We start from the raw sequence: 21,365 nt of genomic DNA, 5'->3' as shown, positions 1-21,365 counted from the left end.
GAGAAGAGGTCAAGCAGGAGGCCAGGGAGGGACTAAGGAGCCACCTGGAGTTGGTAGAAGAGGAAGAAGGTAAGACCATACCTCAGTGACAAGAACCACAGGAATTGGATACTTCTCATGCACACAGTCCTGAGAAGTGGTTTAACCCTTAGAGCTCCATTACTATGTCTTCCAGACACATTGGGACGTGAGCTAGATGAAGGGCAGCAGCTGCAAGGAGAGCTTGGGTTCAGGCAGCTGATGCTTCCCATGTGGAAACAGGAGAGAGAGGGGCAGAAGTGTTGTGGGGAAATGTGTTATGATGAGTGGGAAGGAAGGAGGGGAGGAGCTGGGAACATGACCTCAGGGTCTTTTCTACAGGTGGACAGATCATCAATAGGCTCCATCCCTGCTGTCTGCCCTGGGTCCTAAATGAGTCTCTGAGACTCATCTCTTCATGTGGGCCACCCCTGAGTGACAACATGGGACCATTCCTCACCATTAAGGCCCAATCTGACCGACAGACTGGAGCCCAAGATGGAAAGACAAGGACGCTCAGTCTCTCATCCCAACCCTGCCACTGTGCTAGCAGGCCCCTCTTCAGCCTCAGCTTCTCCATCTGCACTAGTGCATGAGGCATAGCTCTTCTGTTCCAGGTGTGCAATCAGCCTAAGAGGTGGAAAAGTCTCCCTGGTCCTTGCTGCTTCCCGCAGGACCAGCGGCTCCTGTCCATCCTAGGAAAACTCCTCAACCCACCAAAGTGCCACTTACATACCCCTCCTGAGACAGGTTCAAAAATCTGAGACAGAGAATCAGACTCAGGTAGATTCCTGGGGGCAGAGTTAAAGACAGAAATATTAAGCTAGGTGCTGGTAGCTCACTCCTGTAATCCTAACTACTCAGGAGGCTAAGATCTGAGGATTGTGATTCAAAGCCAGCCTGGGCAGGAAAGTCCGTAAGACTCTTATCTCCAATTAATCACTAGAAAACTGGAATTGGCACTGTGGCTCAAGTGGTAGAGCACTTGCCTTGAGCTGAAGAGCTCAGGGACAGTGCCCATGCCCAGGCCCAGAGTTCAAGCCCCACAACTGACACACACACACACAAAGAGTTGTTAAGAGGTAGGAGCAGAGGAAGGGAGGAAGGCAGGACAGGGAGGGGTCTGAGGCTCCCCGTACTAGCTAGATAGGCTTGAAGCTCAATGCCTCAATGACTAAGCCCAAGTCCCCTCCCCTCCCAGGAGCTCCTGCTTGGAGCTGGGTGGGCCTTGGCGGCTGAGGGGCACAAACCAGCCAGGAGGAGGTATATTTACTGATTTACTGACACTTGGCACAAGAGGCAGTTTATTAACAGTCAGGACTTTTGCTGAGGCCCAGAAAAACTCTCCGAAGCCGATCTGTGGCTAACCCCACAGGCCCCACTCCAAAATGGGGCAGAGTTGCAAGGCCAGAGGACGAAGAGGACCTGAATGGAAAAGGGACACTTTATACTGTCACCAATGCTGGCTAGAGACTGGGAGGGAAACTGAGGCAGAGTAGACAGATGAACAGGGCTCTGTAGTCAACAGAAGAGCATGGCCAGCTTCAGGAAGCCACAGTCAGTACAACAGCATTCTGCAAGGACAATAGTTGTCCATTAGCCTCCCCTCTATCATCTGAATCCTCATTCCCCCACATTCCCCAGCTCGTCCCTGAGCCTGGCCATCTGTACCTGTACCCTGCCTTGGGAGCAACTTGGACACCATAGGGCACTCATGAATGAATGTATGGACAAGAGGGAGAGTAATAAACAGGTGATGTCCACTGTGGGTCAGCTTGCTGACTGGAGACAAGTTCAAGCTAGTAGCTCATGCCTGTAATCCTAGCTACTCAGAAGGCTGAGACCTTGAGAATTATACTTGGAGGTAGCCTCTCTAGAAAAGTTTTCTCGACTCCATCTCCAAAATATCCAGGAGGCATGGCTCAAGTGGGAAGCCTCAAGTTCAAATCCCAGTACTGTGCCCTCCCCCAACAAAGAGAGATTGAGATATTCAAGTGTTATGTCTAGCACAAGAATGTATTATAGAACCTTGGGTCAGAAATCTGAACTTCCTCATCCTTGGTCCTCACCCTAAAAAAAAGGGGGGGTTGCTACAAAATTCTCTGTTCTGCTCACCTCCTAGAACTATTGCACAACTCGAAGTTGTACTTATTTAAACTGGATTGTTAGTGAAATCACCTCGATATTCTGCATGAAAAAATGTCACTTGTCTATCAGCCACATCTACCACAGGATAAAGCAGGGACAGCACAAGTATTTACTGTCTGAGGACCAGGGAAATTAAAATATCATACTGTGGTACATCTGAAGTTCCATTCTACAGACCAGAAGTATCTGGATTCAACAGGAAAAAATGAAACTCTGTCATTGATTGGCAATGTCTACATGCATGGCTAAGTAAGGAAAGAGTAGAAATCTGTGGGCCATGTATTTGTCATTCTTTTGGGGTTTTTTCCATTTGTTTTGTTTCTTTTGTTAGTCATGGGGCTTGAAGACTGGGCTCTATCCCTGAGCTCTTTTGTTCAAGGCTAGTGCTTTGCCGCTTTGAACCGCAGCTCAAATCTTCCAGTTTTCTGGTGGTTCCTTAGAGGTAAGAATCTAATGGACTTTCTTGACTGGCTGGCTTTGAACTGTGATCCTCAGATCTCAGCCTGAGCAGCTAGGATTATAGACATGAGCCACCAGTGCCTGGCTCATATTTGCTATTCTTGAGCTAAGTAATTTATAATTCTCTGGGGGCAGGGCAGAGGAAGAGGGTCACACACAAGTGTAAGACCCATGGTTGAGGTGGGGACAGGAGGGGGGTAGGGGGTGGGAGAGAACAATCTTCAGGGGAAACTCACCTCAATGATCTCCAGAACTGAGTTGGCAAAATTGACATTGAGAATCTTAGGCAGAGGAATCCCAACCTCCAGGTCCACTGTAAAGAGGGAATGGTTGAAATCGAACATACACCAGGAGAGGGGATTGGGAGTTTCAGATACTGGGGACCTCCCCACTTTGCCAGCTCTGCTCTACCACTTTTTTGGTTTGGTTTGGTTTTTGTTGGTTGTGGGGCTTGAACACTGGGCCTGGATGCTGTCCCTGAGCTCTTCAGCTCAAGGCGAGTGCTCTACCACTTGAGCCACAGCACCACTTCCAGTTTTCAGGTAATTAATTTGGAGATAAGAGTCCCATGAACTTTCCTGTTTGGGCTGGCTTTGAACCTCAATCCTCAGATCTCAGCCTCCAGAGTAGGTAGGATTACAAGCATGAACCCCCAGCACCCGGCTTTTTTTATGTTTTAAAATTTCTATTATAAAGGTGATGTATAGAAGGGTTACAGTTAGATAAGTCAGGCAATGAGTACATTTCTTTTTGGACAATGTAACCCCTTCCCTTTCTCTCTCTTAGTTTTTCCCTCCCATCCCACCCACAAGTTATATGGTTCATTTTCAACATAGTATCTAGTGACTACCAATGCTGCATTTTGTTCATCCTTTGCTCTACCACTCTTGAGTTCTTTTTTTTTTTTTTTTTTTTTTTTTTGTCGGTCATGGGGCTTGAACTCTTGGCTTGGGTGCTATCCTTCAGCTCTTCAGCTCAAGGCGAGCGCTCTACTGCTTGAGCCACAGCGCCACTTCCATGCTCTACCACACTTGAAGCAACTGTTTCTCTCCTTGGGGTGACTTAGGTTCTACTGACAAACTTTTCACTTCTTACACTCAAATCTGGAAGGGTTCTTTTCTGTTTGGGCCAGGCCTCTGAGAGGCTCCTCAGCCCCTTGCACACTCTGGTGCTCTCTGTTCCCATTGTGGCCGTTCCCCACTGGTTTTCAGGATCCAAGACACATCAGGCTTTGGGGTCCAGAGTGTGGCCTGATGTGGGTGCCTTGAATGGAAACACTGGCTCCTCCATTTCTCTCATCTCTTACTAATGGAGATGGGCCCCTCTCTGGCCTTAGTGTCCCCATCAGATAAACAGAGGATCTGACTCGCAGTCTCAAATTTAGATACTCTGTGTGTCTAAGAAGATAGCCAAGTCTGCCATACCATTGAGCTTTGGCACATAGGCAGCCCGGAGCACGTCGCTGAGCCATTCCTCCAAGCGGGTTACCTGCAACAGGGCAAGGTGAGAGGGGCTTTGCAGGGATCCTCCCCACCCCCCCCCCCCCCCCCCGCTCCCAGGGACAGAGGCCCAGTGGCCTTTATCCTCTAGCCACCCCCCCCCCCACACACACACACACAACCCCAGGAAACAGTTCCTGGAAGTCACAGGATCCCTCATGGTAGGCTGTCCACCAGTGATACTAGAGGGGACTCTGATTTAGGCTAGTTTCACCCTTGGTCTAAGAGTAGCCCTTGTGAAGAATCTATGGGGCCTAACAGGAGGCCATGTCTAAGACAGAGGGAAGGAAGGTGTCGGGCTTCAGTAGAACTCTGGGAGGTGGGACCTTAGATTCAGTCAAATGTTCTAGAACCTGAGACCAAGAGGAGATGCCAGGGCCTAGAACTCTGTGAGAAGCAGAAAGCTCATAGTGTGTGTGTGTGTGTGTGTGTGTGTGTGTGTGTGTGTGTGTGTGTGTGTGTGTGTGTGTGTGTGTGTGTGTGTGTGCCCTGAAATGCTAGAACTTTCTGAGTTCAGGCCCTTCGGGCTTGTGTGAAATTCCAGAGCTTTGGACCCTCACGAGGTTCTAGATGTTAACCTCTTTGTGAGGGTGCTGAGAAGATTCACTACTTTCCTAAGATGTGGCTTTACACACACGCATACACACAAGCACATGCTCATCATATGCACGCACACACTTGTACATACACATTGTAGCCTCACGTGTGCCCGCTCTGGCTCACTTAGGCAGAGCCCACATGGAGGCCAACTCAGCTGTGACTCAGCCCCCAGCTCCTCCCACACACCTGAAGACCCTCACCCCCGCAACCAAGGCTCTCTCTGCGCCCCCAAAACTTACATCAAAGGCCTGCGCAAACGAAGAGGCCAGCTTGACACTGAGCCTAGAGAGAGAAGAGAAATATTGAGGTGTCCCAGACAGCCACTACACCCCCTTGCTAAAGCCATTCTGCTCACTGCACCCCTAGCCTGCCCTGGCCTGCAGCAGCCATGGCTCTTGTGTGGTCAGGAAATGGGGATACAGGTCTAGTTCTTCTATCAGGCTCTGACTCAGAGACCAGTTGGATGCTGGTGGCTCACATCTATAAGCCTAGCTACTCAGGAGCTAAGATCTGAGGATCACAGTTCAAAGCCAGCCCAGACTGTTTTCCTACCTGCAAGAGACGAAAGAGGGACCAAACCCCCTTTGAGACATTGACCATCGTGTTTGGCTCCACGGGCTCAGAGCCTTGACCCTACTCCCAGCTGTCTGCTCTGGGTAAGTGAGTGGTGCTCCCCAGCCTGAGCACCAGACACAGGACTCCTGCATACAGCAGGCGCTCGCCAGAGCCACAATTCCATTAAGGAATCACACACAGCCCAAGTGTGGGTGAAAGAATAAAGCAATTGCCAACACTGCTGCATGATCAGCTTGGGGTGACGCCACGGGGCATGGCCTCAATGTCCTGGGGCATGCTCATCCCAGAGCCAGGGTCTGGCAGAGAGGGGGCTGTGGGAAGCCCTAGTGTCCCCCCAGAGTTCCCTCACTGCCCCCCACCCAGCAGGCGCCAGGACTGGAAGATGCTGGAGAAACACCTGGCTCAGTCACGACTCAATGCACCTCAGGCGGGGCTTGTTTTAGACAGTCCCTGATCCTGGTTCCTAGCACCCAAAGCAAGGGTCCCACCTCACCGTTCCAGGGACAGGGAGACGTGCAGCCTGGTGGCCGAGGGCGCCAGCTGGGCATTTAGAGTCAGCACCTGATGGGAAGAGCGAGCCGAGGGCAGTGCTGGACTCAACAGAGCAGGGGGAGTCTCAGTCACCTCCGCCCTCCATGAGCCTGCTTAGGCCCCTCCCGGGTGCACCTCCAAGGACCATACAAAGCGCTAAGGGGGAGACGCAGGACGTGGGTCCTGAGGTGCAAGGAGGGAAACAGATGGGATGGGGCCAGAGGGCCCCGGGTGCCAGGCTGGGAGGAGAGGTCACGGGAACCGAGGCAGGGGGCATGGAGGAGGGCCAGCCCTGGAGCTGACGTATGTGAGACCCCGTGGGGAGAGACAGAGGGAGCTGAGAGGCAGGATGCCAGGAGGCAGCGTGGACAGGCCTGGGCAGGGTTAGAGGAGCAAGGAGGGGCAGGTGGGGGTCTGGGTGGGTGCTAAGGCTCAGCACCCCAGCATGGGGCTCCCTCAGAATATCAGGGCTGGCTGGGCCAATCCACCCCGCTCAGTGACTCACCCCGTTTAACTGGAAGAGGGCTTCGGGGCTCCCTTGCGGGACAGAGGACAGCATGTGGATGGCAGCCGGGATGGACACAGTCGCCTTCTTGCGCTGGAGTGTGACCAGGGGAGCTTCTTTCACTCTCAGTAAGAGCATCAGGTTCCGGTCTGGGGGCAACTTCCCCAGGGCCTGGAAGACACAGGAGCAGAACAGGTTGGTGCCCGAGTAGGAGAGCCAGTCAGCCGGTCAATCAACAAACACTGAACATATATTCTGCTTGAGACGCTATGCTGGGCACTGAAGTTACAGCCCACGAGGCTGCCTCTCTCCCTGCCTCACACAGAGACCAATCCTCCTGTGCACATGTCCTCTCTCTCCTTCTGTGGTTGCCCACTCATCCCTAGATTCACTCCAGCCTTGTTCCTACCACCTGGCCTTTGCACCTGCTGATCCTACTGCCTGGAAGCTGTGTCCCTCACCTTCAGTCTCTGCTCACATGGCACCTCTGGGAAGCTTTGCACCCCATATAAAAAGCACACCCTGGTGTCCTGTCTGCTACTCAATCCCCTCTAACTTCCACTCTCCTCCTACCTGTGATTGTTTATTTGTACAATGTCCGCTACCCTTGCTAGAACAGGAAGCACCCAAATACTGGGGATTTATCCACTGGGTCTGTTTTGGCATCAAGAGTGGGAAATATATCCCTGAACCAACGCAGGGCCTGGTATTCAGTAGGTGTTCAATGGGTGTTAGTTGACCAACTGAGTGAATCACAGAATGGACATTCTGTCTCCTTGTCTTGACACCCTAGCCTCAGATAGCAATGGAAACCGTGGGCTCACAATAGCTTAGAGCCCAGAAGCAGGCCTTCGGCACCCTGCCACGCTGGACTTTGGAGACCAAAGCCCCAAGCTCAGTCTCTCTGAGTTACCAAATCATCAGCACATTCTACCCTCCTGGCTCCACAGAATCTGAAGCCACGGATCTGGACACACAACTGGAGCTAAGAGGCTCCATTGCGGCGAGGCCCACCGGAGGAGGCCAGAGGCTTCAGGTCCCTAGGACTCCAGCCTCCCCGCCCTGGGGGCAGGGCTCATCCCAGCAGCCTCCCCAGACGCAAGGCAAGGCCCCCTCCACCATCTTGCAATCCTGCCCTTAGTCATCCTCCTGTGAGAACCCCGTCCCAGCCCTCCTCTAGACTCCTCCGCCCTCACCTGCAGGACCTCTGACAGGTGGAAGCCCCAGTCTCACAGGTTCACAACACTTCAGACGTTGTCCTCTGCACCCCAAACTCAACTACCACCCACCTCTTTTCTGGTAAATGCTCAGGCCCCTCTCCCACCTCTTTGAGAATCTGTTGTCCCATTAAAGACCTGATAGCAGTCATTTCTACCTCAGTTTGAATTCTGACCCTCACAGGAACTTGGCTGGTCCAGCTTCAGTCAAATGAATGGGGAGGCAGGGGGGTGGAGGGTGGGGGGCTGGGGTCCCTCCCCCCTCCTCCCTTCTCTCTCTGAAGGTAGAAAAGACTATGATCAAGATGGAGTAAGCCCCAAGCTAGAGCAGCAACAGCCATGGGCCAGATCTCCAGTCCTTTCCTCTCTAAGCCTGTGCGGCTCTCAGGAAAGGATACGGTGATAGTCATTCACACCTTGATGTGAATTTGGACTCAACATCAACTGTATTGAGAGATACTCTGGAGTCTATTCAGGTTCCCGAGGAAAGAACTACAGCGCTGAAGGCCCCCTGAATGGGCACTTACCCCAGGAACCAAAGCTGCCAGGTCTGTGGTGGTCAGTGGGACATTGCTGGGAACCTAGGTGTGAGAACAAATAGAGGAGGGGTTGGCAAAGAAACACACAGAGCCCGCCTCCATCCCTCCTGCCATCACAGAAGCTCCAGCTCACGCCGAACCCTCGCTCTCGCCTGGCACACAGTAAGGACTGTCCATGCCTTCTCTGACTTCACCAGCTCCACAGACAGGAGCGCCACACGCCCCCATTTCATGGCTAAGGACACTAATGGGCAATGGTGACATTCAGGAGATTCCACTGAGGTTTAAATAGACCCCAGGATGTTGAAGATTAGAAGCACTGACGGGCTCCAGTGGCTCACGCCTGTCATCCTAACTCCTCAGGAGGCTGAAGTCTGAGGATCTTGGTTCAAAGTGAGTCTGGGCAGGAAAGTCTGTGAGGCCATTATTTCCCATTAAGCACCAAACCCTCCCCCCAAAAAAACCAAAGAGCCAGAAGTGAAACTGTGGCTTAAGTGGTAGAGTGCTATAGAGCTACGCTAAGAGGCAGCACCCAAGCCCTGAGTTCAAGCCCGACATCTGGCACCAAAAGCACACACACAAAAGATTAGCAGCATGTCCTAAATGTGCCCAGCTCTCTTGTACACAGGAGAGGCTGCCAAGGTCCTGGGATCGACCCCCTGTGCCACACTTACCAGCTCCTTGGTGATGTCCAGGTCAAGGGCACCATTGGTCTGCAGGAGCCCAAACACCGTGTTGAAGAGGTACAGAGGCACTGTCACCTGCGAGGTGTGGTCCGCCTTGGGGGGCACCTTGACTGGGACACGTGGCTTGGGGAAATCAACGACATTGCCAGCTACACTCTTCACGACAGACTGTGAGGGCCAGAGACAGTTGCAGGAAGGGCTTAGGTCTTGCCCTAATCTCCCCTCCTTCCCCCTTTAATGCCCATGCCGGCAAGATGCGGCAGAGCCTTCTGGTACTCACGTTGATGTCCAACTCGATGTACTGGTTGGAGATGAGAGGCAGAGTGGCCAGAGTGAACTCCACGGATCCCAGGGCTCCCAGAGGCACTAGACCTGCATGGGAAGGGATGGGCAGAATGATCCCAGGAACCCAGTCCCCAGTAACAAGTCTCTATTTGCATGTATTGAGCACCTTTCCATGCATGCTTAACACTCTACTCAGTTTTTCATTTGGGGGCATGCTTCTGTCACTCTAGTTTACACAGGAGGAAGCTGAGACCCAGACAAAGGATTTCACCAGCCCAAGGCTGAGCAAGCAGGAGTGGGGGTGTAGGGGGAAGGGATGGCTATCTTCCAGAGCTAGCTGCCCTACCTCTCTTTACCAGCACCCCAGAGGGAACGCACAGCCCCAGCATTCTGTCCTTCTCCTGATGGAGTCCTGTCACCCTTCCCACAGCCCTTCTGTCAGCATGAAGACACCATTGCCCTGTAAGCTGCTGGACCAGAAGGTCCCCTGGGGCTGTGGGGCTTTGGCTGCCTTATTTAAGCCCTCTGGGCCTTGGTTTCTCTGTCTAACCTGAGAGTAAGTGTTCCCTTCCTGCTTCTGACCCCAAGTGCTCAATACATACTGCTCTGCAGCAGAGACTGCAGGAGACTGTAGATGCCTTGAGCCTCCATGACCCAAAGAGCCTCCACGCCCAGTCTACCCGCTTCACACCTCAGCCCAGGGCTCATCCCTAGACCACCAGCAAAAAGGTCTCGGGGTCCCTCCCGTTCCGCCTTTCCTCTGCCTCCACCCTGCGGCCATGGGAGCAGAGGCAGAAGGGACTGGAGGAGAGGAAGCAGGCCTTCACTTACTCAACACAGTCCCCAGGAGCTCATTCACCACGCTCAGCACGCTGTCCACCACAGGGCACAGCTGTGTGGGAGGAGACAGATGTTACGGGGGACATAAGCCAACACTGCTTGGTGCACACAGCTGCCTTTACTCTTAGTGGTTGGCGTGGTGATGCGGGCAGCCAGCGCAAGGCAGGACATGGAGTGTGAGATGTGGATGGATGGGGTACACAGAAGGGGCTGTGAGGGACTCAGTAGACCCCCAAACCCATTCCTTTCGTCACCTGAGTTCCAGCAGAAAATTCTAAAGGTTGCTGAGGAAACTCGAGAGACATTCTAGAGGCCAGAGCATGGGGTCAGGCCCTTCTCGGGGAGAGGTCACAGGCCCCTCCTGCCATCCCTGGTGGGTACCAGGAAGTGTGGACTCAAGAGCCCACAGAGGGGCACCTCCTCTGCTTCACCAGGCTGGATCGGGCTGTCTGCTGCCATCCTGCCATGTGTTTGCCACCCCACCTCCTGTACCACCCGGGAGGACAGGGAGCAATCACTCAGCAGCCAGCCGTCTGAGTCCGGGAACCCAGAATCTAAGTCCTGTCACTACCAGAGTGGGATCTCAGCCCAGCGCTTTGTGTACAACCGGGGCCAAAGAAGAAAGGCCACCTGCCCCCAGGTCACAGCTGTTTGCAGATAGACACACAGGGGCAGCTGCAAACTTGGGCATCCTCCTCACCCCAGATTCCAGGCCTCTGGGGTCAGGCAAATCACAGAAATAAGAGGAGGAGAGGAGAGGGATGGGAGGCAGGGGAGGACAGGAAATGCAGCAAATTTGCCAAGAGAGACACCAGGCAGTCCAGGAAGTGGCTGCAGAGAAGCCGGAAATCTCAGGATGCTGGCAACCAACCTCATCTTACATCTAGTCTATCTCACGGAACCTAGCCGCTTGCTGACTTTTGGGGGTCCATGATGCAAATGTAACCATGCCCCCTTGCTAAAATCTACCCGAGACGGTGTGGGTGGGAGGGGTAGAGGCTGGCACTGCCCCTTCTACTGCCATGCTGCTGTTTCTACATTGCTTTCCTCCTCTGGCCCAGCCTACCCCCACGGGCACTCTTACAGGAGCAACTCACAGGGACAGCCAGCTGACTGCCCATGGCTGTGCTTGACCCCCAAATGTGCTACCATCTCCCGTGGTAAAATGGGGCTGCTTCAGCTAGACTCAGGGTGGCCTTGAGCAGACTGAGGATACCCATCCATGAGCAGTTTAACTGCACTGTGCCATGGCTTACACAGCGCATTTAAAGAAAAACAGTATGCCATTTACAATACAAGTTGCAGATACAGAGCTCCAGGAAGGAGAGACTGCGATTTGGGAGCAGGGGAGCTGGCAGCCGACCGGAGATCAGGGGAGGGCTGTACCCTGCAAGCCGTGCCACAGGTGAGCAGCTATCACCTGGCCAGCAGAGTGGGGAAGGAAACTCCAGCCTAATCTTGTCTGGCGCCAGCTTTATCAAAACCCAGGGAGGGAGCACAGCAGGGAGGGGCAAGCCGGGCCCAGGGCCCCACTTACCAGGTCAGGTAGCACCTTGCACAATGTCTGTTCCACAACCCCAAAGACTGGTGTGGGCAGCAGCCTGGGTGAAGGGAGACATGGGGAGTAGGGCCTCTGCATTTCTCCTACCTCCTCTGTTGGTGGGGGTGGTGGGGCTTCCCTGCCATGGGACCTGGGGCCAGCCCAAGTGTACAAGGCCAGGCTTATACAGCATTGCCCAGATTAGACAGGGGATGATATATAATCAGTGCTTGATAAGTGTCCACTTCCTGTCTCTCTCAACATTTGCAGACAAGGGACATTTGCTTCTGGAACAGTGCCTTTCTACAACTGGGAACAAAATCTCTGGGTTCTATCAGGGACTAAGGATAAGAGCATCAAAGGGACTGGAGGAGGACACCCAGGAGTGGGTGACACAAGCTGTGGTTTGTGGTTTGCAGGGGTTGAACCTGGCAGGCTGAGGGAGAAAGGATGAGTTCAGGGCCTGCCCTGCCCCCAGAAGCCCAGGCGCTGATCATAGCAGGTGCTCCTCCCCCCATCCTCCCCCACCCCCCAGCTCTGGCTGGACTTACCCTGAAGCCAGGCTGATGTGGCCTAGGAGCATGTTGCAGCGCTTGAGGACCAGCATGGGTGTCCCTCGGGGGCTCACGCCCAGCGCCACCCTGGAGGACACGTTCACCTCTGCTGCCAGCTGCAGGAGACCCCCCAGGGGGCTGCAAGATGGGACAATGGGTGTGGCCGACCTGTTAGAGCACACCCATCCAGACTGCCCACACCTACTCTGTCCTGCCGATCCCTTAGAAGGTGGACCCCTTGCAGGGAAGGTGCAAGAGACCCTTGGTGGTCCAGCCCCAGAGCAGTGCCATCTCCTCCCCCTCTTCCCTGCCTGTAGGTGTCCCTATCTCTTCCCCCACTCCTTGGGTGACCTTGGTTATACAGAAGGCTCTGGAGAGTGGGTATGGAAGTCTTGGGGGACAGTAGATTGGGAGGTCTCTGGGAAGGAGGCAGGGCTGGGGGGCAGCCTGGCACGATATGGTCATGGTCCCCAGCCAGACACTCACCCAGAGCCGTGAAGTCCCACCTTGGTGTGCAGGACCAGCTGTACCCCAAACCCTGGCAGCAGCTTCAGTGACAATTTTGGCAGTGTGAGTTCCTCTATCTTCAGCCTGGGGTGGCAGTGGAGAGGGGCTGCTCATTCCCAGACATCCCAAGAGCCTGGATGTCCCTGACCACACAGGGTGGTGACTCTGTCCTGGGCAGGTCCCCCATCCCCCCTCCATCTGCAGAAGCTCCGTATCCTCTCTCTCCAAGGCTGGGCACCCTCATCCACAGAGGGGGCCATACACACTCCCCCCCCCCGCCACCTCCCAGGGGGTGGGGAAGACAAGAGAGCAGGTGCAGTGCAGATGGAGGTAGAAATGTGACCTGGGATTCCAGCCAGAGGCTCGGGAACTCCAGTGTTTGACCTTGATCTTGTCTCTCATCTGTACTTGGCCCCGCAAGCCCTCACAATGCAACTCAAACAGATCCCCAAACCCTGTCTACATCCTCTTCCAGCAAGCTCCCTTGATTTCAGTGAGGGTGTGCCTTCCTTCAAGTCTTCTTGGTTCTCAGCCTATGGCAAATGTCCTCTGAGGACTCTAGTTATAAGTTCAAGTCCCAGGCCCCAGCCTTACCCAGCAGGAGGCTGCCGCCATGGGACAGATGTGGAATCTAAGGTGCCTTCTGTGTGCCAGGCTGTACGTTAGCTATATAACACGGGTTCGCTTGGTCCTGGCACCAGTCCGATGAATGCTCCAGCCAGATGCTTCGAATTCCAGCACTGCTACTGACTAGAGAGGACCCCAGCCAAATGGCCCAGCTGCTCTGCCTGTCCCCCTACCCCCATGACACTGGCCCCCTCCCCAGCATCACCCAGACAGCCTGTCTCCAGGCAGATGTGTCTCCAGCAGCCCATTTCCTCCTGCTGACCCCTGTCTGCTTTCCGCCTTCTCTGAGGCCCGTCCTTGACCTCCCTGATTCTGATTCACCAGCAGCCATGGCAGGCCGTGTGTGTGTGGCCTGAGACTGACACATAGATATGCCCCTGCCATCCCTCCTGCCCCAGCCAAGTGAGTGTGGTAAGTTACCACTCTGTCCTGGACTTTGATCATTCATCTGTTCAGTGCACTTAATAAAAATCTTTTCCTTCATTCATTGACAACGCTTAGCCCAGTGCCACAAAGCCCTGGAGGTGGTCCTTATGTTTTTAAGTATTAGCTAGTATGTGATTTTATTCATTCATTCAAAAATACTTGAATGAAGCCAGGCTCTGATGGCTCATGTCTGTAACCTTAGCTACTTAGAAGGTTGAGATCTGAGGATCTTGGTTCAAACTCAGCCCATGCAGACAAATGCAAGAAACTCTTACCTCCAATTAACCAGCAAAATGCTGGAAGTAGAGGGGTGGCTCAAGTGGTAGAGTTCCTTGAGCAAAAAAGCCAAAGAGCAGGAGTTCTAGTGTTGAAGCCCCACTACACACACACACACACACACACACACACACACACACACACACACACACACACACACGAATGAATCCATCATGTGTCATTTGTGACATGAAGACACTACAGATAAAAAAAAAAAAATCAGCCTGGGAATGTGGCTCAGTGGTAGAGTGCTTGCCTAGCATGCATGAAGTCCTGGGTTCCATTCCTCAGTACCACATACACAGAAAAAGTGGGAAGTGGTGCTGTGGCTCAAGTGGTACAGTGCTAGCCTTAAGCCAAAGAAGTTCAAGGGCAGTGTTCAGGCCCTGAGTTCAAACCCCAGGACTGGGAAAAACAAAAATTCTATCCTTTCCTGGAGCTTACCATCTGCCCCAGTGAGGAAAACAAGCCAATAGCATGAATGCTGTGCAGGGAGTGACGGGTCCCGGGAGACCTTGGAGACAAATCTAGGAGGGACTAGCTGGCCCTGAGTTCTCTGGAACAGGCTCCAGAAGGAGGGAAGGGAGGGACCATACAGAAACCTGCATTAGCCCAGAGAGTCCAAGCAACTTGCCTCCCCCTCCCCCCACACCATACAGTGAGTAACTAGGTGCAGTCCCTTTGTGGCAGTGTCACACGGTCATCCTTGCTCTGCCGGGTGTGCAAGAGTCCTTGCCTCTCCCCATTCCTGCTAGCCACCTGCTCCCTGAAGCAAAGGCAAGACAGGCCCTTCCCATGGGCCCTACAAAGTGGCATCTGCTCGCTCCTGTGGGTACTAACCCTGAGAGCTCTTCCACGACACCAAAAATCCCTCCATAGCTCAGCAGGCCACCTCCTCCAAGCAGCCCTCCGGAGCCCAGCAGGCCCTGGTTTACCGATGTCACTGTCCCCAAGACATTCTGCAGGATGGGTCCCGCAATCAGTGAGTTCTGGATGGCTGCAGAGAGGGTAGGAGACATGAAGATGTAAGATGCGTCCTCCCCACCCGCTGGGCTAGGCCAGCCCCTCCCCTCTGAGATTCAGGAGCATTCTGTTTTTACTGGGATCCAACTGGAGATCACACTCAAGGAGTGGGAACTGAGCCAGTCACCTTCTCCCAGCCCAGCACTGGTGATCACCGGCCCTGCTGGCGGGAGTGTAGAATGAATGACCCTGACCATCTCCATCTACAGAAGGTAATGGATGGTGAGGCCAGGCCAGCATGGCCTCCCCAAAGGCTTCCTGTTCACAACTGCTCTATCCCAACCTGAGGTTGTCGCCACAGGCCACTGGGCCCTGGAGGACTGACTAACCAGCTCCCCAGCAGACTTCCCAGAACTTCAGACTCCAGAAACACAGCCCAGCACATGGCCCAGCCAGCACACTCCCTGCTCCCTGTGGCTCCTTAGCCCCTCCCTACCCTGTCCTCAAGCCCCACACGACCACCGCACAGTCTCGGCCCACAGTGCCCAGCCCCTCATCACCCCCAGGGCTCTGCTCACCGCTCCAAGGTCCCCATACAGAGATTACCCTAAGCAGCCTGTGCTTACCTGTCCACAAAGCTGATGTGGCAGCTGGCCCCGCCCATGCCACCCACCTCCAGCTTCTCACCTTTGCCAAGTTCATCCTTGTCAATCCGAGCGAGTGTGCCCACCGTCTCCAGCAGCCCCTGGCATGGAGTCACCAGGCCCCAGAGCAGAAGCAGGGACCACACACCCAACATTGTTGGCTGCACACCTGAAAGGGGCCAAAACCAGGACTCTGAGAGTCCTCAAGTCCCAACCTTCCCCCCATCCCCGCTGCCATCACTGCCCTGGGCCCCCTCCCACCCACCTGGCACAGCCCAGGCTCGGTTTCACTCCCAGGAAAGCCTGGTCTAGTCAGGGGCATTGTGCCCAACACCTGTGGTGTGTGGCCCAGCTTCCAACACACAGTCTCTAGGCCACTTTCCAAGACTTTGCTTTGTTAGATGTCTTTTCCCAGATGGGAACACTTAAGTCCCAGAGACTGGACTTGCCCAAGGCCACAGAGCTAGTCCGTGGCAGGGCCAGAATTCCAGCTCAAATTCATCTCAGTCTGACCCAGGGAGCCTGATAGAGTCTAGAGAGAGAGTCTTAGCCAGGCCTCTCCTGGACAGCAGGCAGGAGCTCTGGTTCTGGCCATTTCCTGCTGATTCATGAGGGCCATTTCAGAAGGAGTGGCGGGTCAGGAACTCAAATGCTTAAACTTAACACTTCCCACCTCTCCCTTCCTCCCTATCTCTACTGAAATAGTGCTGAACAGGGGAATGGGGTAGGAGGTGGAGCATGGATAATTACTAGCTCCATAGAACATACAGCTTTCTGGGGTTCCATGTCCACCCCTCTAGAAGATCTTGCCCCTCACTAAAAAACAGTGCCCAGAATATTTTAAGGTGCCGTTTAAATGCAGTTTGTGTTCGCATCTTGTTGGTCACCTCTGTAAGCTCCATGAGTCTGGGGACTTGTGTCTCCAGTCACCATCTGAGGCTTTGTGCTGGAATGTTACCTGGCCAGGGGGTAGGGTCCAATATCACCTCACCCGCCAGCTGTGTGCCCTGGTTCAGGCGGGCTCTGCCGAAGAGGCACTTTCTCAGCACAAAAGGTGCTCCAGGCACTGTAAGCCCCAGCCACCTTGACTATGTGTATCTCCATACCAAGACTAACTGGTCCTGTCAGCCCTGGTGTCTCTCACATAAGAAAATGGCCCATTATGGAAAGCCAGCCAGGTTCCAAGACTTGGAGAAGATGGCCATCCATCCACCCACGGGACCGTCTGTGCCCAGCCCCTCAGCCCTGCTCTAGATGTGGAAAATGACATTTTTTTCCCACTCCTGCTGAACTCCAGGTTCCTCCATCCCCTCTCCCAGGGTGAATTCTTTCTGTGTTCATCATCACGATGATGAACAGGCCAGAGCCAGGGCCAGGGCTGCCTTACCAGCCTGCGCCAACCGCTCCACAGGGGTGGGGGGGGGTTCCCAGCCTCCTATCAGTTCCTCCACCCACCTGATCCCAGAGGTGACCCTTATATGGCCCCAATAGCTCTGGGGACACAAAGGGGTACAGCTGCCAGAAACCTGTCAATGTGTCATGTCACAAGCAAACTGCGGTTTTCCCCCTGAGGGCATGGATTAAGCCTTCCTTCTGGGGGAGATGGAGGGGGCTGAGATAGGGGCCCAGAAGTAAAAGCATGAGCTGTGGGGGGGGTGCTCTGCCACCCCCATGCCCCCCATTCTTGGGCTCTGTCCAGGTTCCCCAGGAACCACTCTGATGGCACAGAATCCACTCTGCCATCCACCTGCCTCCCATACAGGCCAAGGAAGGAAAAACACAGCTTAAGTCCCCTGGGCCCTCTGCCCCTCTGCCACTGGCCTAGCATGGAGGTGGCCCAGGACCTGGAGAGAAAGACTTGAGCAAACTTGGGGGACAGCCACCAACTCAGCCCTCACCGCTCAAAGCCCAGCATTTGTCAAGGCTGCATCACCTTTCTGAGGCTGGTCCAGGTCACAGTGCAGAGAAATTCACTCCTGCATGCCTTGGACAGCATTTATGGAGCACTTACTATCTGCCAATGCCTGGGCTGTCCCTGTGACAAAACATGAGCCTGTGTCCCGAGGGAACTGGCCAGTAGGAACGGTGTCATTTAAAATTTTCTAGCAGCCACACTTTTTTTTTGGGGGGGGGGAGGTCAGTCAAGGGGTTTGAACTCTGGGCCTTGGTGCTGTCCCTCAGCTCTTCAGCTCAAGGCTAGTGTTCTACCACTTGAGCCACGGCGCCACTTCCGTTTTTCTAGCAGTTAATTGGAGATAAGTTTCACAGATTTTTCTTACCCAGGCTGGCTTTGAACTGCAATCCTCAGATGTCAGCTTCCTGAGTAGCTAAGCTTACAAGCCACCAGCACCTGTCTGCCACACTTTTAAATAGGCAATAAGAACCAAGTGAAGGTAAAATCCACGTTAATACTGCAGTGTGTTTAACCTGTTATCACTTAACCTAGTCCCAATATCAAAGCATCAGTAAAGTGCTTTCGGTTGTTTTTCTCCTGTTAAAATTTTCCAAATCTGCTTACGGTACCCCCAAAATTAGACTTTGCCGTGGTTCAAGTGATTTCCCAGCTCTGGAAAGCACAAACTCACACCATGTGGCTAGTGGGAAGCTGGAGGTGGAAATGAAGCAAGGACAGAGGCTCAGGAGCAGGGGCAGTGGAGGGGTGGGATTCGAGGTAGAACTAGATTGGGGCTAGCAGGACCCTGAAGGACAAGAGGGAGAGGTCAGAAGGATCCCTGGGGGAGGGTGGGGCAGGAGAGACTGCCATTCACAGACAGCTACGGTGGTCCTTTTAGGAGCAGCCAGAGGCCAGTGGCAAATAGGGTGCCACACGGTTAGAAAGCTCTGCAGCAGCTAAGCCGAGCACCAGTGGTTCACGCCTGTAATCCTAGCTACTCAGGAGGCTGAGATCTGAGGATCACGGTCAAAGCCATGAGACTGTTATCTCCAATTAACCACCAGAAAACCAGAAGTGGCACTGTGGTTCAAGTGGTAGAGCGCTTGCCTTGACCTAAGAGCTCAGAGACAGCACCCAGGCCCAGAGTTCAACTGACAAAAGGAAGGAAGGCAGGAAGGAAGGAAGGAAGGAAGGAAGGAAGGAAGGAAGGAAAGAAAGAAAGAAAGAAAGAAAGAAAGAAAGAAAGAAAGAAAGAAAGAAAGAAAGAAAGAAAGAAAGAAAGAAAATAAAGGCTCTGCAGCATACTCGCTGCAATCTAAGAGTTTGTCTTTTATTCTTTCTCCTTCAGGAAGCCTTTCTGGTTTCCATCTAGATGAGGTCCCTCCATGCCCCCACGGTCTCCTGCACTTTCCTGTCTGGGAACCTGAGATAGGCTAGCAGTCACTATTTGTGTCTGTATATCTGAGGGAGAGGGGAGGGAAGTGTCTGTATTCCTGTCCCCTGGCTTCAGCTTGGGGAGACAAGGAGAGGATAGCGGTCACCTTATTTCCCTCAGCAGCCTCTGAACCCCTCACTCAGAGCCTCCTCATTAGGCCACTCAACTTCCTATAAAATCAACCTTTTATTGAAATATAAGAAGCAGACAGAAAGAGCAGTGGGGAGAGGGGGCATGGTGTATGGTCCCATGAGGTTTCAGTTAAGCATCCAGAAGTCCCCAGGAGCCCCCCGACACATACCAGGTCATTGCCCCCCAAGGTGATTGCTGTTTTGACACAAAGGAGAAAGGTCATGCAGGCACAGTGGTTGGGGGGCCTCGGCAATGCCCAGTTCTCCATGTGCACAGAATTCATCTGGTCGTGAGGGACAGTGGTGAGGTCTCACCTGAATTCCTCTGTATATGAGTGCCGTGGCTCCATTCCTTGCACGTGTGTACCCCCCTGTCCAGAGGCTCTAGTCCCCCCAGTTTGTTGACAATGATGACTAAAGCTTCTATGTGCATCTTGTCAAGGGTTTGGTGAATGTGTGTTTCATTGTTGATTTCTATTGGGCAAGCTGCCAGGAGCAGAATTGCTGGGCTACCATGGGCATGTGTGCTCAGCTGTACTACCAACACCATCACACACTGCTTCCTACAGAAGGCCTACGTGGGTCACTGCTTCCCCTCCCCAGCCTTGCCAGCACTAGGCACTGCCAGTGCTTTGAAGACACTTGTTTGAAAGAGGAAGAAGGAAAGCTAATGCCTGGCATGTATTGAGTATTACCTGTGTACATCGCATCTCACATGGGAGCGCTTCTAGTCACCACGGCAACCCACAGAGGCCAACACCACCATCATGTTCTGTTCTTACTCCTAGGAGCCCTGGCTTGGCCACAAGCACAAAGAGTCAAGCCAGGCCATCTGACTACACTTAGCGTCCTAGCCACTGCCAGCCCAGCCCCTTGGAAGGAAGAGAAATGCTACCCAACTTCTAGCCTGCCTGTCTCCTCTCTTCCTTCCAGACCAGCCCCTAGTGCTGCAACCCTGATCCAACAGGCTCTGGTGGGAAGTGAGGAGCAGCCAGGACAGCTGTTGACCAGCTCTCCAGGGCAAGGTGGTAGGCAGCTTGGTGGGGGCAATGGCAGCCATGGTAAGGACTGGCACGAGAGGAGAAACATCTGAGCATTACTTCCTAGAGGGGGCTCTGTAGCCAGAGTTCCAGGGTTCTGTTGCTTGCCATTGAGTGATATACCTCACAGAGTCTTCCCATCTGCCAAAGAAGGGCTAATATTGATGGTGTCCACCTGCACCTGACCTCTTCTGCGGGAGGACCAGTGCTGGTTATGGACTATAGGGCATCAAGAGCGCCAGAGAGCTTCTGGGGAGGGGGACACTATGGAAGGCCCCCCTGGGGCACTGATGGACAGCAGGTGGGAAAGGGAGAGTGGGGGCAGGTCAAAGGTCACATGGTTCCTTCTTCTTAGGTTGGTGTTGACAGCCGCAGTCTCCAAAGGAAGTCCAGGCTCTGCTCCTTTCTCCCTCCATGACCTTGTGCCTCTGTTTCTTTAATGGTGTCATGGGCAGAATGTAGGGGAAAGATGTTGGGAGGAGACTTGAATTCCGGCAGACATGTGCTGTGTGTCCCCAGGGCAGGCTGTTTCATCTCTCTGACCCTCCTCTTTCTCACCTAGGGCTGGGGAAGTCCTAGAAAATGAGCAGTGCCCAGGAGCCAGGACAGAATGCCTATGGTGGCCTTCCCAAGGCATGGGGACGCCGTGCTGGCCATGCCCCTGTTTTCCAGAGTAAGTGCAGAGTAGTGACCACTCAATGACTATTGAAATGTTTAATCAGAGCATTGGGCCCCTTTGCCATTGTAAAGATGGGGAAACAGGCCCAGAGAGAAGCTGCAGTTTGTCCTTGCCCATATAGTGTCCAAAGTCTGGCAGGAACACAGGCCTTCCCTTCCTAACAGCGCTGTGCCTCAGTCTCCCTCCCTGACAACTTGGCTTCTGCAAAGAGATCTCAATCTCAAAGCTGTTGGTGGCCAGGAGTGTACTGTTGAACATACAGGGTGGAGCTGGGCATGGGGCAGGGGGGTTGAGGGGGGGTGGAGGTGGGGAGCCTCCGATGTGCCCAGGGTCAGGTGTCACCACCCAGAGATTACCCAGGCGCCTTACCTGCCAGGTCTGCCTCAAGGCAGCCATTGTCCCAGTGCTGGAACGGTGACAACTGACAGGCTTAGCTTGATGGCATCCGGGCCACCCTCCTCTGTGGCATGGGCTTGTGCCAGGCTGGCTAGTACCCAGTCCGTATGCCAGGATCCTAGAGGTGCCTGGGCACTGGTTTCCTGACCTGACACAAGTATGTGTGTGACCAGGCCGGGCCCATCCAGGCCATCTCCAGGGCAGGAGACCACTGGTTCGAGGAAACCCTGGGGTACATTGCTTTCCAAAGTCATGAGATGTATGTGTTTTTTATATTCTATTAAGTGGTATTGCTTTTTCAGAGTCTACATTTAATTTAATTATGTGTAAATACACATTTAGACTAAGAA

At 53.7% G+C, this 21,365-nt stretch overlaps 1 protein-coding gene across 1 annotated transcript; it reads right to left on the bottom strand.

The window, feature by feature from the left end:
- Positions 1-1,448: 1,448 nt before the first annotated feature.
- Positions 1,449-15,595, bottom strand: Bpifb3 (BPI fold containing family B member 3). Its single transcript, XM_070007783.1, has 15 exons — positions 15,484-15,595; positions 14,674-14,830; positions 12,484-12,588; positions 11,995-12,135; positions 11,441-11,504; positions 9,895-9,955; positions 9,059-9,150; positions 8,767-8,946; positions 8,081-8,134; positions 6,337-6,507; positions 5,794-5,861; positions 4,964-5,006; positions 4,050-4,113; positions 2,862-2,938; positions 1,449-1,592 (listed from the first exon to the last, which is right to left on the bottom strand). Exons 1-15 carry the CDS (start codon positions 15,593-15,595, stop codon positions 1,563-1,565), a joined length of 1,419 nt encoding a protein of 472 aa, XP_069863884.1. The 3' UTR covers positions 1,449-1,562.
- Positions 15,596-21,365: the final 5,770 nt, after the last annotated feature.

The sequence above is a fragment of the Dipodomys merriami genome, unplaced genomic scaffold (assembly GCF_024711535.1).
Source record: "Dipodomys merriami isolate MVZ:Mamm:240054 unplaced genomic scaffold, mDipMer1.0.p SCAF_7, whole genome shotgun sequence".
Lineage (NCBI taxonomy): Eukaryota > Metazoa > Chordata > Mammalia > Rodentia > Heteromyidae > Dipodomys > Dipodomys merriami.
This window is presented reverse-complemented; position numbering and strand designations above follow the sequence as displayed.

What these genes read in the sequence shown, in the direction of transcription:
- Bpifb3 (XM_070007783.1), bottom strand. Translation starts at nt 15,595, where the DNA reads ATGTTGGGTGTGTGGTCCCTGCTTCTGCTCTGGGGCCTGGTGACTCCA. An exon ending in GCAAGGTGCTACCTGACCTG is followed by an intron (nt 9,956 to 11,440) that starts GTAAGTGGGGCC and finishes CCTCCCACACAG; the next exon opens with CTGTGCCCTGTGGTGGACAG. An exon ending in CAGTTCTGGAGATCATTGAG is followed by an intron (nt 1,593 to 2,861) that starts GTGAGTTTCCCC and finishes TTGTCCTTGCAG; the next exon opens with AATGCTGTTGTACTGACTGT.